General features: G+C 42.4%; 1 protein-coding gene across 2 annotated transcripts in view; it reads right to left on the reverse strand.

The window, feature by feature from the left end:
* Positions 1-208: 208 nt before the first annotated feature.
* The window catches only part of LOC115320636 (cardioacceleratory peptide receptor), a 387,787-nt gene continuing 372,207 nt past the window's right edge, over positions 209-15,788 (reverse strand). For both annotated transcript variants that reach the window (XM_040214021.3, XM_042286202.1), the window contains exons 3-5: positions 12,964-13,197; positions 9,262-9,558; positions 209-1,958 (exon numbers count right to left, since the gene is read on the reverse strand). In XM_040214021.3, the coding sequence (XP_040069955.1) occupies positions 1,560-1,958; positions 9,262-9,558; positions 12,964-13,197 (930 nt within the window). In that variant the 3' untranslated portion in view covers positions 209-1,559. The remainder of the gene's footprint in view (positions 1,959-9,261; positions 9,559-12,963; positions 13,198-15,788) is intronic.

Genomic DNA, 15,788 nt, shown 5'->3' on the forward strand with positions numbered 1-15,788 from the left:
TTGTTCCGTCAGTTTCTACTTGACCTTCGCGATATTTATTTCTAAGTTGTAAATAAGCCCCTAAAGGAACCTAATCTTTTAGCGTTATTTTTTGCAAGCGCTTTCGGTTTTTAGGCACGTTGGCTTCCTTTTAGTAATATAGTCAACCCCTACACGGAAGGAGGAACGACAGGGAACTGCCAAATGCCCTTGAAATGAACACAACCTGTTATATTATCTTGAGCCTTTTTTTATTAATTTCTTAAAATGTACGTTATGGTTAGTTGGTTGATGAGCATACGGGTTTGAAACAGCGCGACAAAACAAGGATAAAGCGAAGACGTCGTCTGTCGTCTGTCTCGTCTTTACTTTGTCCTTGTTTGGTCGCGCTGCTTTGAACCAAGATATCAATTTCTTCTTCCATCACACGAATTGCTACATACGGCGGGAAACTCACACTAGTTACACCATTAATTCAGGGTTCATAAAAAAAGTTATTACCCTCTGCGAAACACTACAAAAATAACTGCAAATCGTGTTATGTTTATGGCAACACAATGAATTAGTTTTAACACAAGAAAATCGATCAATCCGTATTTTGGACGGGTCATTAAAGCTATTTGATACGATTCACAACTATTCTGGTGATACGAGACTAATCTTCCGAATCAAAGATATTGTACGGAATAAGTGTCTGAATTAACCAGAGCTTATTAAACCAAGAATTAAGTAAATTTAATAAAGTTACCGCTTGTTTCGGCTGCATTTTCTGCACACACCTTTTTGACGTAAGAGAGCGAGGCTCAAAGACGGATGCAGGACTGTGGCATATAAGGATTCACTGATACTCATCAACGACGTCGCTGAGTGCATGTATGAGTTCCTTTTCTGTCCTGTTATTTTACTCACACCACCGATGCAGTGCCAGGAGAACCATGAAACGAACCGAAGACAGGCCGGTATGTTTGAGGTTTTCCCACTTCCAATGACTTAAAATTCCTGAGCAGCTGAAATTAAAATTTAACTGATTCAAAGAGATGTCTTCGTTTACCACAAATAAAACACATTTACTCTTGCTCTCTCGAACCGAACCCGGACGGCAAATAGGGGGCAGGCTAATTCATTGCAGCGCCCTAAAACACAATAGGGAAATGCCGTCTTTCAGGCATGTAGGATTTCGACGACCTGGGTACAATAGGCAGCAAAATAAACTAAAAAGGCCATAGTTCCTCTGGCCTCCATTGAAATAGAGTTGTTTTGTTTTTTACTCGCCAAGTTTTCCAATCACACACCGAATGTAAACACTGGGACTAAATATTAATTACACAACCACCTAGTATCCCCAAAAGCCCACCTTGGCCTTAGATCAAAAGTCAGTTTGAACCGACCCACGTAAGGGCCGTCACTCAGACCGACGCAGGTCATGTTCCAGATCCGGCTTGTTGAATGTCATGAGCATAATTCACGACACAGGAACGGTTGGAACACGTCTTCATCTTCGTTTCGACAGCAGTGCACGTGATTGTGACGACACCGGTTGATACGGCCCCATCCAAATGGCGTCCTTGTGACCTATACTTTCAGACCACAGCAATGTCCCCGTTGGTGATCAACTTTCCCGCACCGATGGAGCCCATTGTCTTCAAGGGCTGCCCGGGAAAGCAGTCGCCCGAGGACGCTTCGAGAGCACACGTTGACGTGGTGAAGGCGTTGCCTCCCTTGCGCATCGTGGACTCGCGCTCTGGCCCAAGGTCGCTGCGTCTTCTGCAAGCTCGAATGATGTCCCGCAGTCCGCGACGGATGTGGGAGTTGAAGAGGCCGTAGAAGACCGGGTTGACGGCGCTGTTGAGCAGGGCCAGCGTCTCGGCGAACACGATGACCGCCCGGGGGACCTTGATGCAGTAGTGACTGTGGATGCGGACGTTGTGGACGGCGAAGTACGGGATCCAGCAGAGCACGAAGCTGGCGATGATGCAGACCTGTTAGGGGGAGATATGATACGAACGTGTTTGCAACCACACGTAATACCTTTATTTCGCAGTCATACAGTTTATACATTACAGAAAAGACACGGTGTTTCCTGCAGACATGCAACATAACTATCTGCGGACAAAGCTCAAGCATGTCTGCTTCGTACATTTGTATGATTCAAACATGTCTCCAGACAGTTTCTGTATGACCAAGCTGACAGTACCATCATACAAGGCAGAAAAATGTCTCAGGCAGTGCCTGCATGCTGTGTTTTGTACTATGTGTTAGTAGAGTGACCGCGGCTTTAGTGAGTTTACACGCAGGTTTGAGGGTTATTAGCGTGTGTGGAGATCGCGGAATTGTTTATTCAGAAGCGCACTGGGATTATTACAAACCCGTAGTCAAGAACGTGGAAACCCGTCGCCAAAACTCCAGTGCCGCTAATTTGTGAGTAAAAATGGCGGAACCAGCTTTTAAAAAACAAAGCATTTTAGAAACTTTTCGCGGCTCGTTTGGAGCTTGTTAGGTTTCCTGGGGTTTTGGTGGGTGCTTCTTTTATGCAGCAATATGCACACGCGCCTTTTTAATTTGTGTGTATGAGAGCCCAGCTGTGGGTAAATGTACGTTTAGTTATTGATGAGATGTTTTTGGCCAGAGTACAAAATGTATAGACGTGAGACTATATAGTTGCTCTATAAACTGATGTCCTTTGCGATGGCAGTCGCGCGGAGAAAGTACTGTACACAGTCAGCGCTCCCACCCGTGTCTCCCAGTGCAATATATGTATTTTATTTATTTTTATTTATTTGAGAATACTGCCGACCAACTTTTGAGGGCCAAGGCATGATAGACAACATCAGAAACCATCAATGAGTCGAATGAACAAACAACAATAAAGAAGTAGCTTAGTCATTGGTGATAAAAAAACAATTCATCAACTGCACTCGCAAATAAAGTGGTAGAAGCAATCGCCGTCACACTTGGTGACAACTCGTTCCACTCACAGAGAGAACGAGGGAAAAGGGAGTATTTAAAAACATCTTTTCTGCAGCGGAACTCAAGAAGCAAATCCTCGTGCTTCTGCCTTGTATCACGACTCGCGTTATACTGCAAATAATCATCAAAATTTAGACAAGCTTTGTAATGAATTATGTTATGCAAAAATGTCAAACGCTTTACTTTCCTTCGACATGATTATATAGACACTCCGGAGGCGGTATACAATGGCGACACGTGTGAATCTTGGCCGTATGAGTTGTAAATAAACCTAAGCGATTTTTTTTGAAGGCCGTCGAATTGGTCAATGAGCGGTTGCGAGTGCAGGTCCCATACAACGTCAGCATATTCCAGCTAAGGACGAATCAGCGATTTATAGGCTGTCAGCTTTGTCGCAGGAGTACAGTGACACATTTTCCTACGTAGCGACCACAATTTACCTGACGCTTTTGCGACAGTCTGCTTAATATGACTAGCCCAGCTTAAGGTGGTCGTGATAGTAACACCGAGATACTTGTGTTTATTAACTACTTCTAAAGCATTTGAATGAATAGAATAACAAAAAAAGATAGGCACCTTCTTCAGTGTAATTGACATCTGCACACATTTCTTGACATTCAGATTCATTTGCCATATTTGACACCATAATGAAATGATTTGAATTCTCTCCTCTAAGCATTTTTGGTTAGATACACAATATATATTTGAAAACAATACACAATCATCAGGAAAAAAATGGCACTGTATCGAGGGATTATCAATTTGCAGGTCATTGAAAAAAACCAAAAAGAGCAACGGTCGGAGCACCGAGCCCTGGGAAACTCCAGAAAGAACAGGTAACTCTATTGATTCAGCATTGCCTACGCACACAAACTGTTTACGATTCGTAAGGTACAATTCTATCCACCTCAGTAGGCGATCATTTCCCAAGACTTGCTTCAATTTATGCAGTAATTCGCGATGCGAAACCCTGTCGAACGCCTTCGCAAAATCTAAGAAGACAGTGCCGACTTGACCATTGTTATCAATCACTGAACCAAAATTGTGGACCGCATGAAGCAGCTGTGTCACTGTCGAAAAGCCTCTTCGGAACCCATGTTGATAATCTGCTGAGAAAGTTTCAGATGGTAGAAAAGTTACGATGTGCTTAAATATGAAGTGTTCGAGAACCTTGCTACATGTACTCAACAATAACACTGGTCTGTGGTTGCAAACACTTTTTTCTCTCCACTTTTATATATAGGGACAACTTTGGATACTTTGAAATCTTGAGGCACGTCACAAGTTTTTAAACTACAAGAGTAAATCACGTAAAGAAACTTGGAACACCATTCAGCGTACCTTCGTAAGAAAGCGTTAGGAATTCCATCTGGGCCACTCGACTTTCTAGTGTCTAATTGCAAAAGACTGTTAAAAATAGCTTCTGCAGAAACCACCAAGTCACTGATTCCACAACTGTCATGATTAAATGAAGGCAACATGTGGTGAAGACAGAAGAAAGAAAAATAATTAAGCTCACTTGCCATGCTCGCTTCATCGGCAAATGTCTGCCCGCTTTTAGTAAGCTCCTTAATCATCGCACTTTTGTTTTTGTCAAATCAGCCCAGAACTTTCTTGGATTTTCTATGAGAAAGTTGTGCATCGTGGCATTAAAGTAACGCTATTTAGATGTGCGCACAAAGGTTCGTAGCTCTTGTCGAAGAGGAGGAAGCATAAATTATAAACTTTGGTTGGAACCTACCTACTCTATTTAATGTTCGCTTTAAATGTAAAAGATCGCGCGTCACCCATGGATTGTGCCTCTTCCTTTTTGCCGGTCGCTCTGGAATAAACTTATCAACATATGTAAGGATGGCTTGCTTAAAAAAGATCCAAAGCCTATCTACTGAGTCCGGGTTCGCATCGTAAAACGCAAGAAATCTGTCTAGAGCTACTTCCAAGAAGTCTATAACCTCGATATCATTCGCCCTGTTGAAATCACGATAAGATTTTGCTTCGGTTTCATTGTGTGCATTCTGCGTTGCGGATAGGTCACATACAACTATTGCACGGTCAGATATGCCATCCGCGATGGATACGATAAGAATACTTTTTGTAACGACCTCAGATAAAAACACGACATCAATCAAGAATTCCCTATAATTTGACACACGTGTGGGACACTTGACCACTTGACTTAAATTATTACTAAAAGCTATGTCAACAAGAAGCCTAGACTAATTGAATATCCCATTAGACATCACGCAATTCCAATATATCTCTGGCAAATTAAAATCGCCGGCCATAACTATACGTGAAAATTGCTTGGTTTTAGTTAGAAGGAACTCAGATAAACTCTTTAGGACATCAATACTGGCCTGAGGACATCTATATACTGCTCCTACAAGCATTGATTGGCATCCAAAACGTATAGAGCCCCAGACCATTTCACAGTCCTGGCCGTGCCCAATAGACATGCATGGAACGGTGTACATATATATATATATATATATATATATATATATATATATATATATATATATATATATATATATATATATATATATATATATATATATATATATATCTAAAGTACAAAACTTGCGGCGAAGTACAATAAATTTAACACTAGTCCCAGACGCGAAACTACGCGAGTCATAAATAATACAGACCTCTTAATTTTGTGCAGGCTATCATGTGGCTGAACGCGATAACTTATAGCACGAATGTGTTAGTCAAGTTCACCACACATAAATATGCCGGGAAATGCCCCACTTTCAAAAGAGAGTCTGCCCCTATTTTGAATTTGTTTTGCTATTTTATTTGAAACACCGATAAATAGCTCACGTCTAGTAATCGTTTAGTGCTCGGCTCAGTGATGGCCTCGGCGTAAATGCGTTTGGTAAGCTATTGCTGGATATAAGCACATTGATGAATGTGAAGCATAGCCATTTTTGCTTCTTTGTCCCTCGCCGCAATAACAAGTTTGGCAGGGATACATAATCTAAAATTAGCATTTCTAATCTTTTCTTGAATATTAATCGAAATTTAACGCAGCTCTTATTTTTACCCGATTTTCTTATTTTATGGGGGCTATCTCTGGGGGTTTTACGTAGTTGGATTAATATTTACAGTCAAGAAGGTGAGGAAGGTTTGGAATGCTACTTCTGAAATAACAAAAAAAATCTTTATTTAGTTTATTATAGAATATTATGAGGAGCTTGTTTCGAGTAAAGGTTTCTACACAGAAGAAGAAAAAGAAGAAGAAGAAAAAGAGGAAGAAAACTGTGGAAGCGAGTAAGCCCATAAGTCTGAAAATGTAGGTCTCGGTTTGCCGAATCTCATGTTTCATAATATTCCAGAAACTAAACATCAAAGGCGCTCCGGGGAGACTTCTGCATGTTTATGAGAAAACGAGACACCGCGCAAGTGTAATGAATATTAATCACGCTGGTTTTCTGGTTCAAGAAGTGATTAGGAAATTTGAAAGCCTCGCATGACTGTGGAGGCGTCGGGTTTCTGTGCGATGCACGCGCGTCGTGCCGTGAAGCCGAATGCGAACGGCGCAGAGAAGGATTGCATTCATGCTCAAAATTCGGAAGGTACGACATCACTAGATGGATGAAAATTTTAGCAACCAGATACTTCTTTCCAATTTACAGAAGAATGCAACGTAATATTTTCAGCTACTATCTGGGATTAGAAAACCTAGATAATCCTACTTGAAACTGTTCTAGGCTGCCATAAAAACATTATTTTTGAAGGCTCGATTCTCTAAAAAAAAGTTTTAATTATCACAACGTTGAATTCCATATTTCTTTAGCGAAGAAAGCCAATGAACAGCCTCCATGGATTCGCAACCGCTGGCGATTATTTATGTTCCGTACTGCAACTATTCTTTGTTTCACCTTAAGTCCAGAGGGAGCCGACGCTACGAGCTGAAGAAACCAATCAGATAGCGTCAAAAGTGCACCATCATGGTGTTCGTCAAGTTTCTCTACGTGTTTTATTATTGTTGAACCAACAATAAACATGATCAAAGGCCTAGCGACTTGCGTTTATGACGCCGCTTGATTTGTACCATTACTTCGTAGCGTCGACTGTATCATAGGATGTCACGTGATAAAGGTGTGACGATTAAGTACGACCACACTAAGAATGTAGAGTACCCTTAACTCGTTACCGGTCTGCAGGTGTTACTGGAACATTAGACCGAATTACGAAACAGGATAAGCCATGAAAAGCCAACCTATCAATCTTATTTGATGGTTAAAGTAAAAAAAAAAAAGAGAACGTGAGAGACTATTTTGTTTCGTCTTGCACTGAGAGCGGCCGACACTGCGAACCTAATGCACAACGTCTGTGCTTCCTTAAAATTGAAAGAATAAAACACGGAGGACAAGCACAGGACAACCGCGTTCTTTTTTCTGTGCGTACGTCAGTGCGTGCGTTTGTGATCTTTCCTTTACGTGTTCTATCGTCCGCTTAAACCAGTCAAGCGCAGTGAAGGCGCAATGACTTGCACCTTTAGTATGTTCGTTCATGTTTGTGCGTGCTCAACCCTTCGACTGCGTTCGAACTTATGATATACTGAAGTGAATAGCCTTATATTCCTGGATTGGTGTATCGTGAGATAATATCTCTTTCAAAAAGAATCCAAGCAGAAGACCGCCTGGAGCTGCGCCTCATTATATCTAAGTTGTACATTTCATAGCAAACTTTTATTTACGATATACTTCACGTGCAGAGAGATCACGCGAAGCTCCAACTATAAAAATTAACCCCGAAGTTTATGTTCTTTCGCTATCCAATGCGAGTGGGGTTGAACTGACACAATTTCCAAGTTTTCATGTGTCATACTTGGTACAACTTCTCAAGGAGTCTATAACTTCGGTGGGCTTACATCTAGCGTGAAGATTTCAGCTTGAGAACGTTTCATTCTTTGTTCGGTGTCCGCGCGCATTAAGTTGCGTAACAATGCACTTGTTTCTATGTCGACACTGGGATGAACCGCGAGTTTAACATGAAATGCTGTCGTCAACTTGTTCAGTTATATCCCAATTAATAGGGCCAGCACAAAGGTATCTTTAATGAGCAGTCTGCAGATCTAACTCAGTGCCGATACGCGCGCCTCTCCCGGCGGCGTCGGGCGTACTCATGGGGAAGCGATATCGGCAGTCGCAGCTCAACTACAGTGGTACACCGGTGGGTGTTGCAAGGTCGGCATGCTTGCTGGGGCTATTTTATTACATTGGCGGAAGCGCGGGAGCAGCGCGAGCGGCAGCGGAGCTCTACCGCTTTCCCTACGCTGAATCAAAAGTTGCCGCGCGCGGCGCTGTTCGCTGGGCGATCGGTAGCGAATCCTAGCGGACTCAGGGTGCCCATATAGGTCCCTTTGCAATCGGTGACTCAGCCCGCAATCTTGGGTCGCGAGCACATGCCACGACCTAACATATGCGAACTGATTTGCCGCTGACAATAAAGGCCATTGAGCTGAAGGTACATTTATGATCGTGTGAATGAAGTATAAAATTTCCCCTCCCCAAACGGGTTGGGCACTGAACCCTGATGAAACCCACAAATTAAAAATAGCGTAGTCTTGGTCACGTGCGAACCCCCTGCTCACTTTCAAACACTTATTTCTGCAGCAACGAAACATAATGAAAGGAAGAAAAAGGCCGCCTAATTATTTTAATATTACAGTATTGCTAAGAGGCTGTAAATCAATGTGTGTGTTTTCCTTAGCATTTTGATAGCGCTCCGGCTTACCGTCTGGCCAGAGATAATCGCTTGTGCAGAGCTTTCGGTAATTGGGACTACCAGAAGTTTGCCTTCTCCTACTTTCGTGTTGAGCCAAGACAAACTTAGAAGGCGAGGCCAGTGAATGACACCATTTTTAGAGGACATCCGAGCTACTACAAGCGGTTAACACGCGGAATCTCGGCAAGAGTATGCCACAAAGTGTCAGATGCCTCTATCTTGGCACCGCAAAGCTCCAGCATTGCCCTCTATGTGGCACGCCGTCAACGGGTCGTCGACATGAGATAGGATTACTGAGATCCTCTGGTGATGACGTCAGAAGAGCAAATGTGAAAGCCTTAACTTCTACGTGGTATTGGGTGATCGAACCCCACCTATGGACTAGTCTACACTCTGTTCAGCCTTATGATGTGACACAATAGTGGTTAAGAGCCCATGTTAGCCAATACAGCGCCCCACACGCAAAACATGGCCTCATGCTTTTCGCGTTGCTTTGTTCGACATGAAGGTCACTTGACACAACCTGAGCTATGCATTGGTTCCGGTGGCTTGTAGCGTCTGTCACACACGTCTTACCGTCAGTTTGAGCGTCTTGGCTCGCGCACGCGACAGTAAGGGTTCTGCCCGGGTACAGCGCCGTAGCGCCATAGCCCCGTTGCCACTGTCCTTGGCCGGCATGACCGCGATGGCGTCGGATGCCGCCCACACGGCCCTCAGCAGGCTCAGGTAGAAGGCGGAGATGAGCAGGCCCGGCACGACCAGGATGTAGAGTGTGAGCCAGCTGAAGTAGAGCTGCCGCTGCCAGTGGTGCGTGTAGCCCACGCTCAGGCACTCCAGGTGGGGCCGACCGGACGCCGTCACGCCCGTCTGAACCTGGGAACCATCGCCGTACTGGACGTCATTTCAGGGTCATGCTTGTGTTTGTTTTGCTCTCGTGAATGTTTCGTGAAATAAGTTATATAATATTCAACTAACCAGGTGATCCTCCGAGCAGCTTTGGAAACGCGAAACATTAAATGCCGCATGACGTGCACTTCCATACCCACACTATTGATTGCTTGGAAGTTCACAATAGGCTAGTTTTAAACTTACCAGCTCAATGGCGTCTTTTGCGCAAGTAAATGTGAAGTATTTTCACCTTTACCAGAAGAGAGTACAATTTTGCTCTGCTGAACTTTCTGGTATGGATGCAGATGTGAATGACCTGTATGCCTGGGGGATGTTTCTGCATTACTATAACACAGAGGATATACCAGAGTAGATGTCTGCACCTTCACATTCCCCACAGCACGCGGAGGTACAGTCGAAACACGTACAATATATCACGGGGTAGAAATAAAAAGACTGCTTGGTGTGCTCGGCTGAAAGTAGAAAATCATTCACAGCGTGCTCTGCAGTAAATGAAACGTGAAATTTGTTTTATTTGTTTAAAGAACATGTGCATGTAGTTGCTTAATACAGCTTTGGAGGGCTCTACTGTAGGTTCCAAGAAGCGATCGCATTTTAAAATTGATATGATTTTTGAACGTAGCTCGAGGAACTCTTTTTCAAACCTTAATAAGTCATGTGGGTTGTTGAATATTATTAACCACCCTATAACAATAACAAACACCTAATTTTCTTTGCTTGATTTGTTCATGACCAACTACGAGGAATCAGTGATAACATCAGGGGTTCTCTTAACTGATATAAGCGATCATCTTCCCATTTATTTTTGCTTGCCAAATGAACGTTCCCAGAGAACCCGCAGTGACTCTGTCCCGGTTTGTTAAGGTTCAGTCTATCACTCCTGATCAGTTGCGCCGTATTTGAGAAGAAATTGAAAGTACATCTTGACAACAAAGTTTGTCAACCAATTCAGTTAACACCGCATAAAATTTATATTTAGATGCATTAGTGAAATCTGTACGAAACATTCTCCATTTGTAAACCTCAGAGCCTCTAAAATCACGTAGGACTTAGATCACGCCTATACTTCTGTCAATGATACGGAATAAGAATATTTTATATCAACCACTTTTTGAAACGAGAGACGTGAGTAACCTTGTAACCTTTACAAAATACCAAAATATTCTAACCAGTCATCTAAAGACTGCTAAGCGGGACTACAACAACAGGTTTTTTGACCCATTAAAAACTAAGAAACCTTATTTTATGTGGAAGAGAATATAATCATTGCTCAACCATAAGCCATTCCAAAGCATGCCCCATGAAATCAGCGTAAACTACGTTAAAGTAACAGAAATCATCATGGCAAATGCGTTTAAATTTTTTTTGTAAATGTTGGGGCATCTACTTGTGTGTATTTTTCCTGTATAGAAAAAGCTTTAAACATAGATAAAGTTCATGCCACTGCCGTAGACAAACACATTTTTTTTTGTTCCCCACTGATGAGTCGGAAGTGTGCTCAACTATTATGAATTAAAAACAGTAAAATTATTCACGCCTATAACATGCAAATAAGACCTATAAAATACGTTATTGATAAACTCGCACCATATTTAACATATCTATATAAACTTGCATTTGAAACTGGCGTTGTTCCACTGAAAATGCAGGTGTAAAAAGTCAATATCCTACACAAACGCGGGAATACGTTGAACATGAGCAACTATAGGCCCATTTCAGTTCTTCCTGTCCTTTCCAAGCCACTTCAAAAACTTTGCATCAAAGGCTCTTAACACATCTTGATAAACATTTTTTTTATTTCTGATTTACAATTTGAATTTCGTAAGCTTCGCTCTTCTGAAACAGCGTTATTGAAACAAAAAAGGAGTAATTGTAAAGGCATTCGGGCGAAAGAAAGATAACGTTAGCCATTTTTTTTTATTACTCAAAAGGTATTCGATTCCATGAATCATAACATTTTACTGGCAAATGTTTCTCTGGAATGATGGCATAGCGCTTGATATTTTAAAATCCTTCTTACTTAATAGGAATCAGGACGTGTCCTTTCCAAATTCTCATTCAAATAGGCTAGCCATATCATCGGGAGTTCTTCAGGGCAGCATTTTAGGCCCATTTTTATTTATTTTGTACATTAACGACATCGTAAACGTGACTCAAAACGGTGGTGTAAGACTGATCATTTACCCGTATGATACGAGTATGTTTGCTTCCCATGAGTATGGTACTGCTTCTACTGGAAACAAAGCAAGAAGTGTTAAAGAAAATTACAGCCTGGACACTGAGCAACAAATAACGTTAAACAGTAAACAGACCAAAGCCATTGTTTTAAAACCTTGAAATAAAAGCATAAATGTTCTACTACTTTACAATAAACAAATGAAATTCGTAAATTAATCTAAAATAGTGGGTGTGTTTCTTTCGAATGATATGAGCTCAATGCTCATAAAGATCATGTTCAATCAATATTATCTAAAAATGTTAACCTAATAACAAAATTTAAAGCTACACTTTCTTCTGATATCAAATAAACTGCTTAGAACTCGTTAGTTTGTTTATATTTGAAATACTGCAACCTTATTTGGGGCACCACGACCATAACGAACATTACAAAGTTGCACCTTTTACTAAAAAGGTCAAGGCGTGATATTTCTTGTGTTCCAATTCTTCATTCTACAGCATCATTATTTAAAGCCCTAAACGTGAAAACCAGTCAAGAAATATACGTTAACACTTTTCACAACGTATCGTAGGGCTCTTCAGCATAACAATGTCCAATTCTTTCAATTAGCTAATTTAAAAGATCCCGTCATCCTGCACGACCTAAGGCATAATAAGCCCTGAATAATTCGTCCATGACGTGCTAAGGGCATTGATCAGACGCTTCATTTCAATTTTTCCACCATGCTAAATGGTTTGTCTAGAAAGTGTCTAAGTTTAGAAACCCTCTCAAATAAAGAATAATTAAAATTGGTTATGTATTTGTGACCTTTGAATACTATTGTTTTTGTTGCTTAATTTTTCGTGTGTTATGTGTTATGTAATATGCTATATTTTCGTGTTCAAATGTCTGGTGTCTTCGGATACTTTTTGTGCTTAAATTATTGATTACACTTAATATTCGCATATTAGTATAATATAATTATCATATAATTATTTTTAATTTTTTTCATGCTGTCACGAACTTCACTAGGCCCGGGAGCTTCGTCAAGCTGCAACTTAGCAGATTTTTGTCTGAGTTCCCTGTTGTCATGTAAGATGATATGACAAGAAATATATTTGATTTGATTTCATTCGAATTTTTGTTTGTTATTGCTTCTCTAGTTGATCAAGAAAAGTGACTGCCAGCGATACGCAGCCTGAGCTGCAGACCTGGACGAAGATGAAGAGCTGCGGAGTGGCAAAGACGAAGGCCATGGCCCAGGAGGCGGCGACCATGCAGCGGGCCCGCCTGAGGCCCGACCTGGACTCGAGGGGCTTGCAGATGGCCATGTACCGGTCGTAGCTCATCGAGGTCAGGATGAACGTGGTCGAGGCCAGGGTCACGATCTGCAGGTACACGATGACCTTGCAGGCCACACCGCCCAGCACCCAGCTGCCGAAGACCTGCGTGTTCCGTTATATAAATAAGAATTGTAGGTCGGTTAGACATTGTTACTTTTTGTCTCTCACTGTTTTCTTTTTTGCTACTTAATTTTTTGGGGTTTTTGGATGAGCAATGATTTCAAACTGCACCATTTCCATACAGCTGAGAATGACGAGCGCAAAGGATCAGAGCTGACGTAAGGCCTTTGCCTTCCAGTTATTAAAACACTTTTAAGATGCCTATTGATCTTAGTGGACTTTCGTTATCGGGGAAAAAGTGCAACTAAGAATGATTGATACAATTCTCATACTGACTGAAACACCAAGGCAAATAAAGGTAGAAGGCAGAAGAATCTTATGCCAAAAGATGAAAACTTAGTTCATTCAGTTTTTCAACCTTGATGACATTCATGACATTCGAGCTACTACAAGCGGTTAACACGCGGAATCTCGGCAAGAGTATGCCACAAAGTGTCAGATGCCTCTATCTTGGCACCGCAAAGCTCCAGCATTGCCCTCTATGTGGCACGCCGTCAACGGGTCGTCGACATGAGATAGGATTACTGAGATCCTCTGGTGATGACGTCAGAAGAGCAAATGTGAAAGCCTTAACTTCTACGTGGTATTGGGTGATCGAACCCCACCTATGGACTAGTCTACACTCTGTTCAGCCTTATGATGTGACACAATAGTGGTTAAGAGCCCATGTTAGCCAATACAGCGCCCCACACGCAAAACATGGCCTCATGCTTTTCGCGTTGCTTTGTTCGACATGAAGGTCACTTGACACAACCTGAGCTATGCATTGGTTCCGGTGGCTTGTAGCGTCTGTCACACACGTCTTACCGTCAGTTTGAGCGTCTTGGCTCGCGCACGCGTGCCAAGACGCGTGGGTGGTTTTGATCAACTTCTATAACCGCTCCCCTTGTTCGTTTTGCCTTCCATTTATGTTCTGGAGCAAGTTCGAGTATCCTTGTTTGTACTGACACATACCGGGCGAAGTACATAACACGGTCGGACACTGAATTCCGACGCACATGTCGGCCTAGCAATAAGGCTGCGTGCTCGCCCTTGTTACCGTCATTGCATCGACTTGCATTCCAAGTCGAGAACAAGCCTCGCGAGAGAGCTCCTGTCAAAGCGAAAATGTCTTCTAGAAGGGAAAGCCGTACCTGTGGCATTTCTACTCTCCAAGCAAAAGTGCAGGGCACGTCCAGTAGGAACGTGCGTAGCGTTCCTGGTTGGGCACGCTTTTCAAGAATTTTCGTGCATATTGGGGATCAGGCTTGGAATGTCATCCTGACGAAGGTTTTCTCAGTTTTCCATTGTAGTTTTGTTTTTCTTGAGCATCTCAGAAATCCGACCGGACACCAACATTAAGTAAAAGGACTATCTTGCAGTTCTTCTGTAATGGCTTGCCTGGAGACAATAACTGACAGCGACGACCGAGGGGTCGTTGTAGTTTGTACTATATGTACGAAAAGTTCCAGAGAAATAAGTACCGTGTTTTTCGACCCGGTTAAATAAACTATGAATCGCAGGAAGCTCGAACTCCGTGAGAATGCAAAGCTAGTGGTTGGAATAGAATGCGAAAGATTGAGAAGATGACCTTGCCTGGATTAAAAGATAACTGACAAAAACAACATGTCTCTATGAGACGACGTCCACCTAAGCCTAATATCGTCAAAACAAGAAATGATATTGTGAACGCTCGTGGGATTCATATCAGTGAAAAACAATTGTCAACAAAAAAGAAAATTTTGTTTTCATTCTTGTTGACAAGTTTGTTTCACTGAAATAGATGATACAGGTCCCCACATTGTAATTTTTTACAATATTAGTCTTAGGCAAACGTCAGCTCCTTGAGAAAGTGTGTTTTCTAATCAATGATCTTTTTATTAATGTAACGTCCTCTTCTGAAACTTTCGCACTCTATCCCAACTGGTAGCGCCACATCCTGCCGGAGTTTAAGCCTTTTGGTACGCGCAGCTTATTTACCCTGTCCAAAAAATACGGTTCTGTTTTCCCAGAGACGTCCTGCACATTAAATAATAGTTTCGTGGAGTGAAGAAAAAATATTATCTATTATTGGCAATCATCTTTCTCTACAGTTCCTCTGTTAGAACTGTACTACACTCTAAAAAAAAAGGTAGTCATGTGTGACTACCTTTTGGGTGGTAAACAGTTGTCCCAAATATAACGACCGTAGGGTAAAAATGACGACCCCACAAGTAGTCAAAAAGCAGGTAGTCAAATTCGACTTTCCCCTAAAGCAACATGGCAGCCGGTTAGCGAGGCTCGAAGTCCCCGGTAAGGTCTAGCGAAGAGCACGGCTTTTCGGCCGAGTGAGAGAATAGGGCGTATACGCCCATTCGACGTCTTCGAAGCGAGATCAGACACTCTAATGGCGAATTCGGGTGGTCAATCGCCGGCGAGACCGGGTCGGCGGAACCGGCAACCAGAAACGCGCCGGCAGCACACCACGTGACCCGCAGCAGCCGAACACAAAACTCCAGGCGATGGCAATTTACTTCGCGTCTTGCTCGCGTGACAGCGCTAGCAAGGGGCTGTCGCCGCCGGGGTGTCGGGAACTTTTGTCGCACCGGATTTTT

Source organism: Ixodes scapularis, unplaced genomic scaffold (assembly GCF_016920785.2).
Source record: "Ixodes scapularis isolate PalLabHiFi unplaced genomic scaffold, ASM1692078v2 PGA_scaffold7__128_contigs__length_106722199, whole genome shotgun sequence".
Classification (NCBI taxonomy): domain Eukaryota; kingdom Metazoa; phylum Arthropoda; class Arachnida; order Ixodida; family Ixodidae; genus Ixodes; species Ixodes scapularis.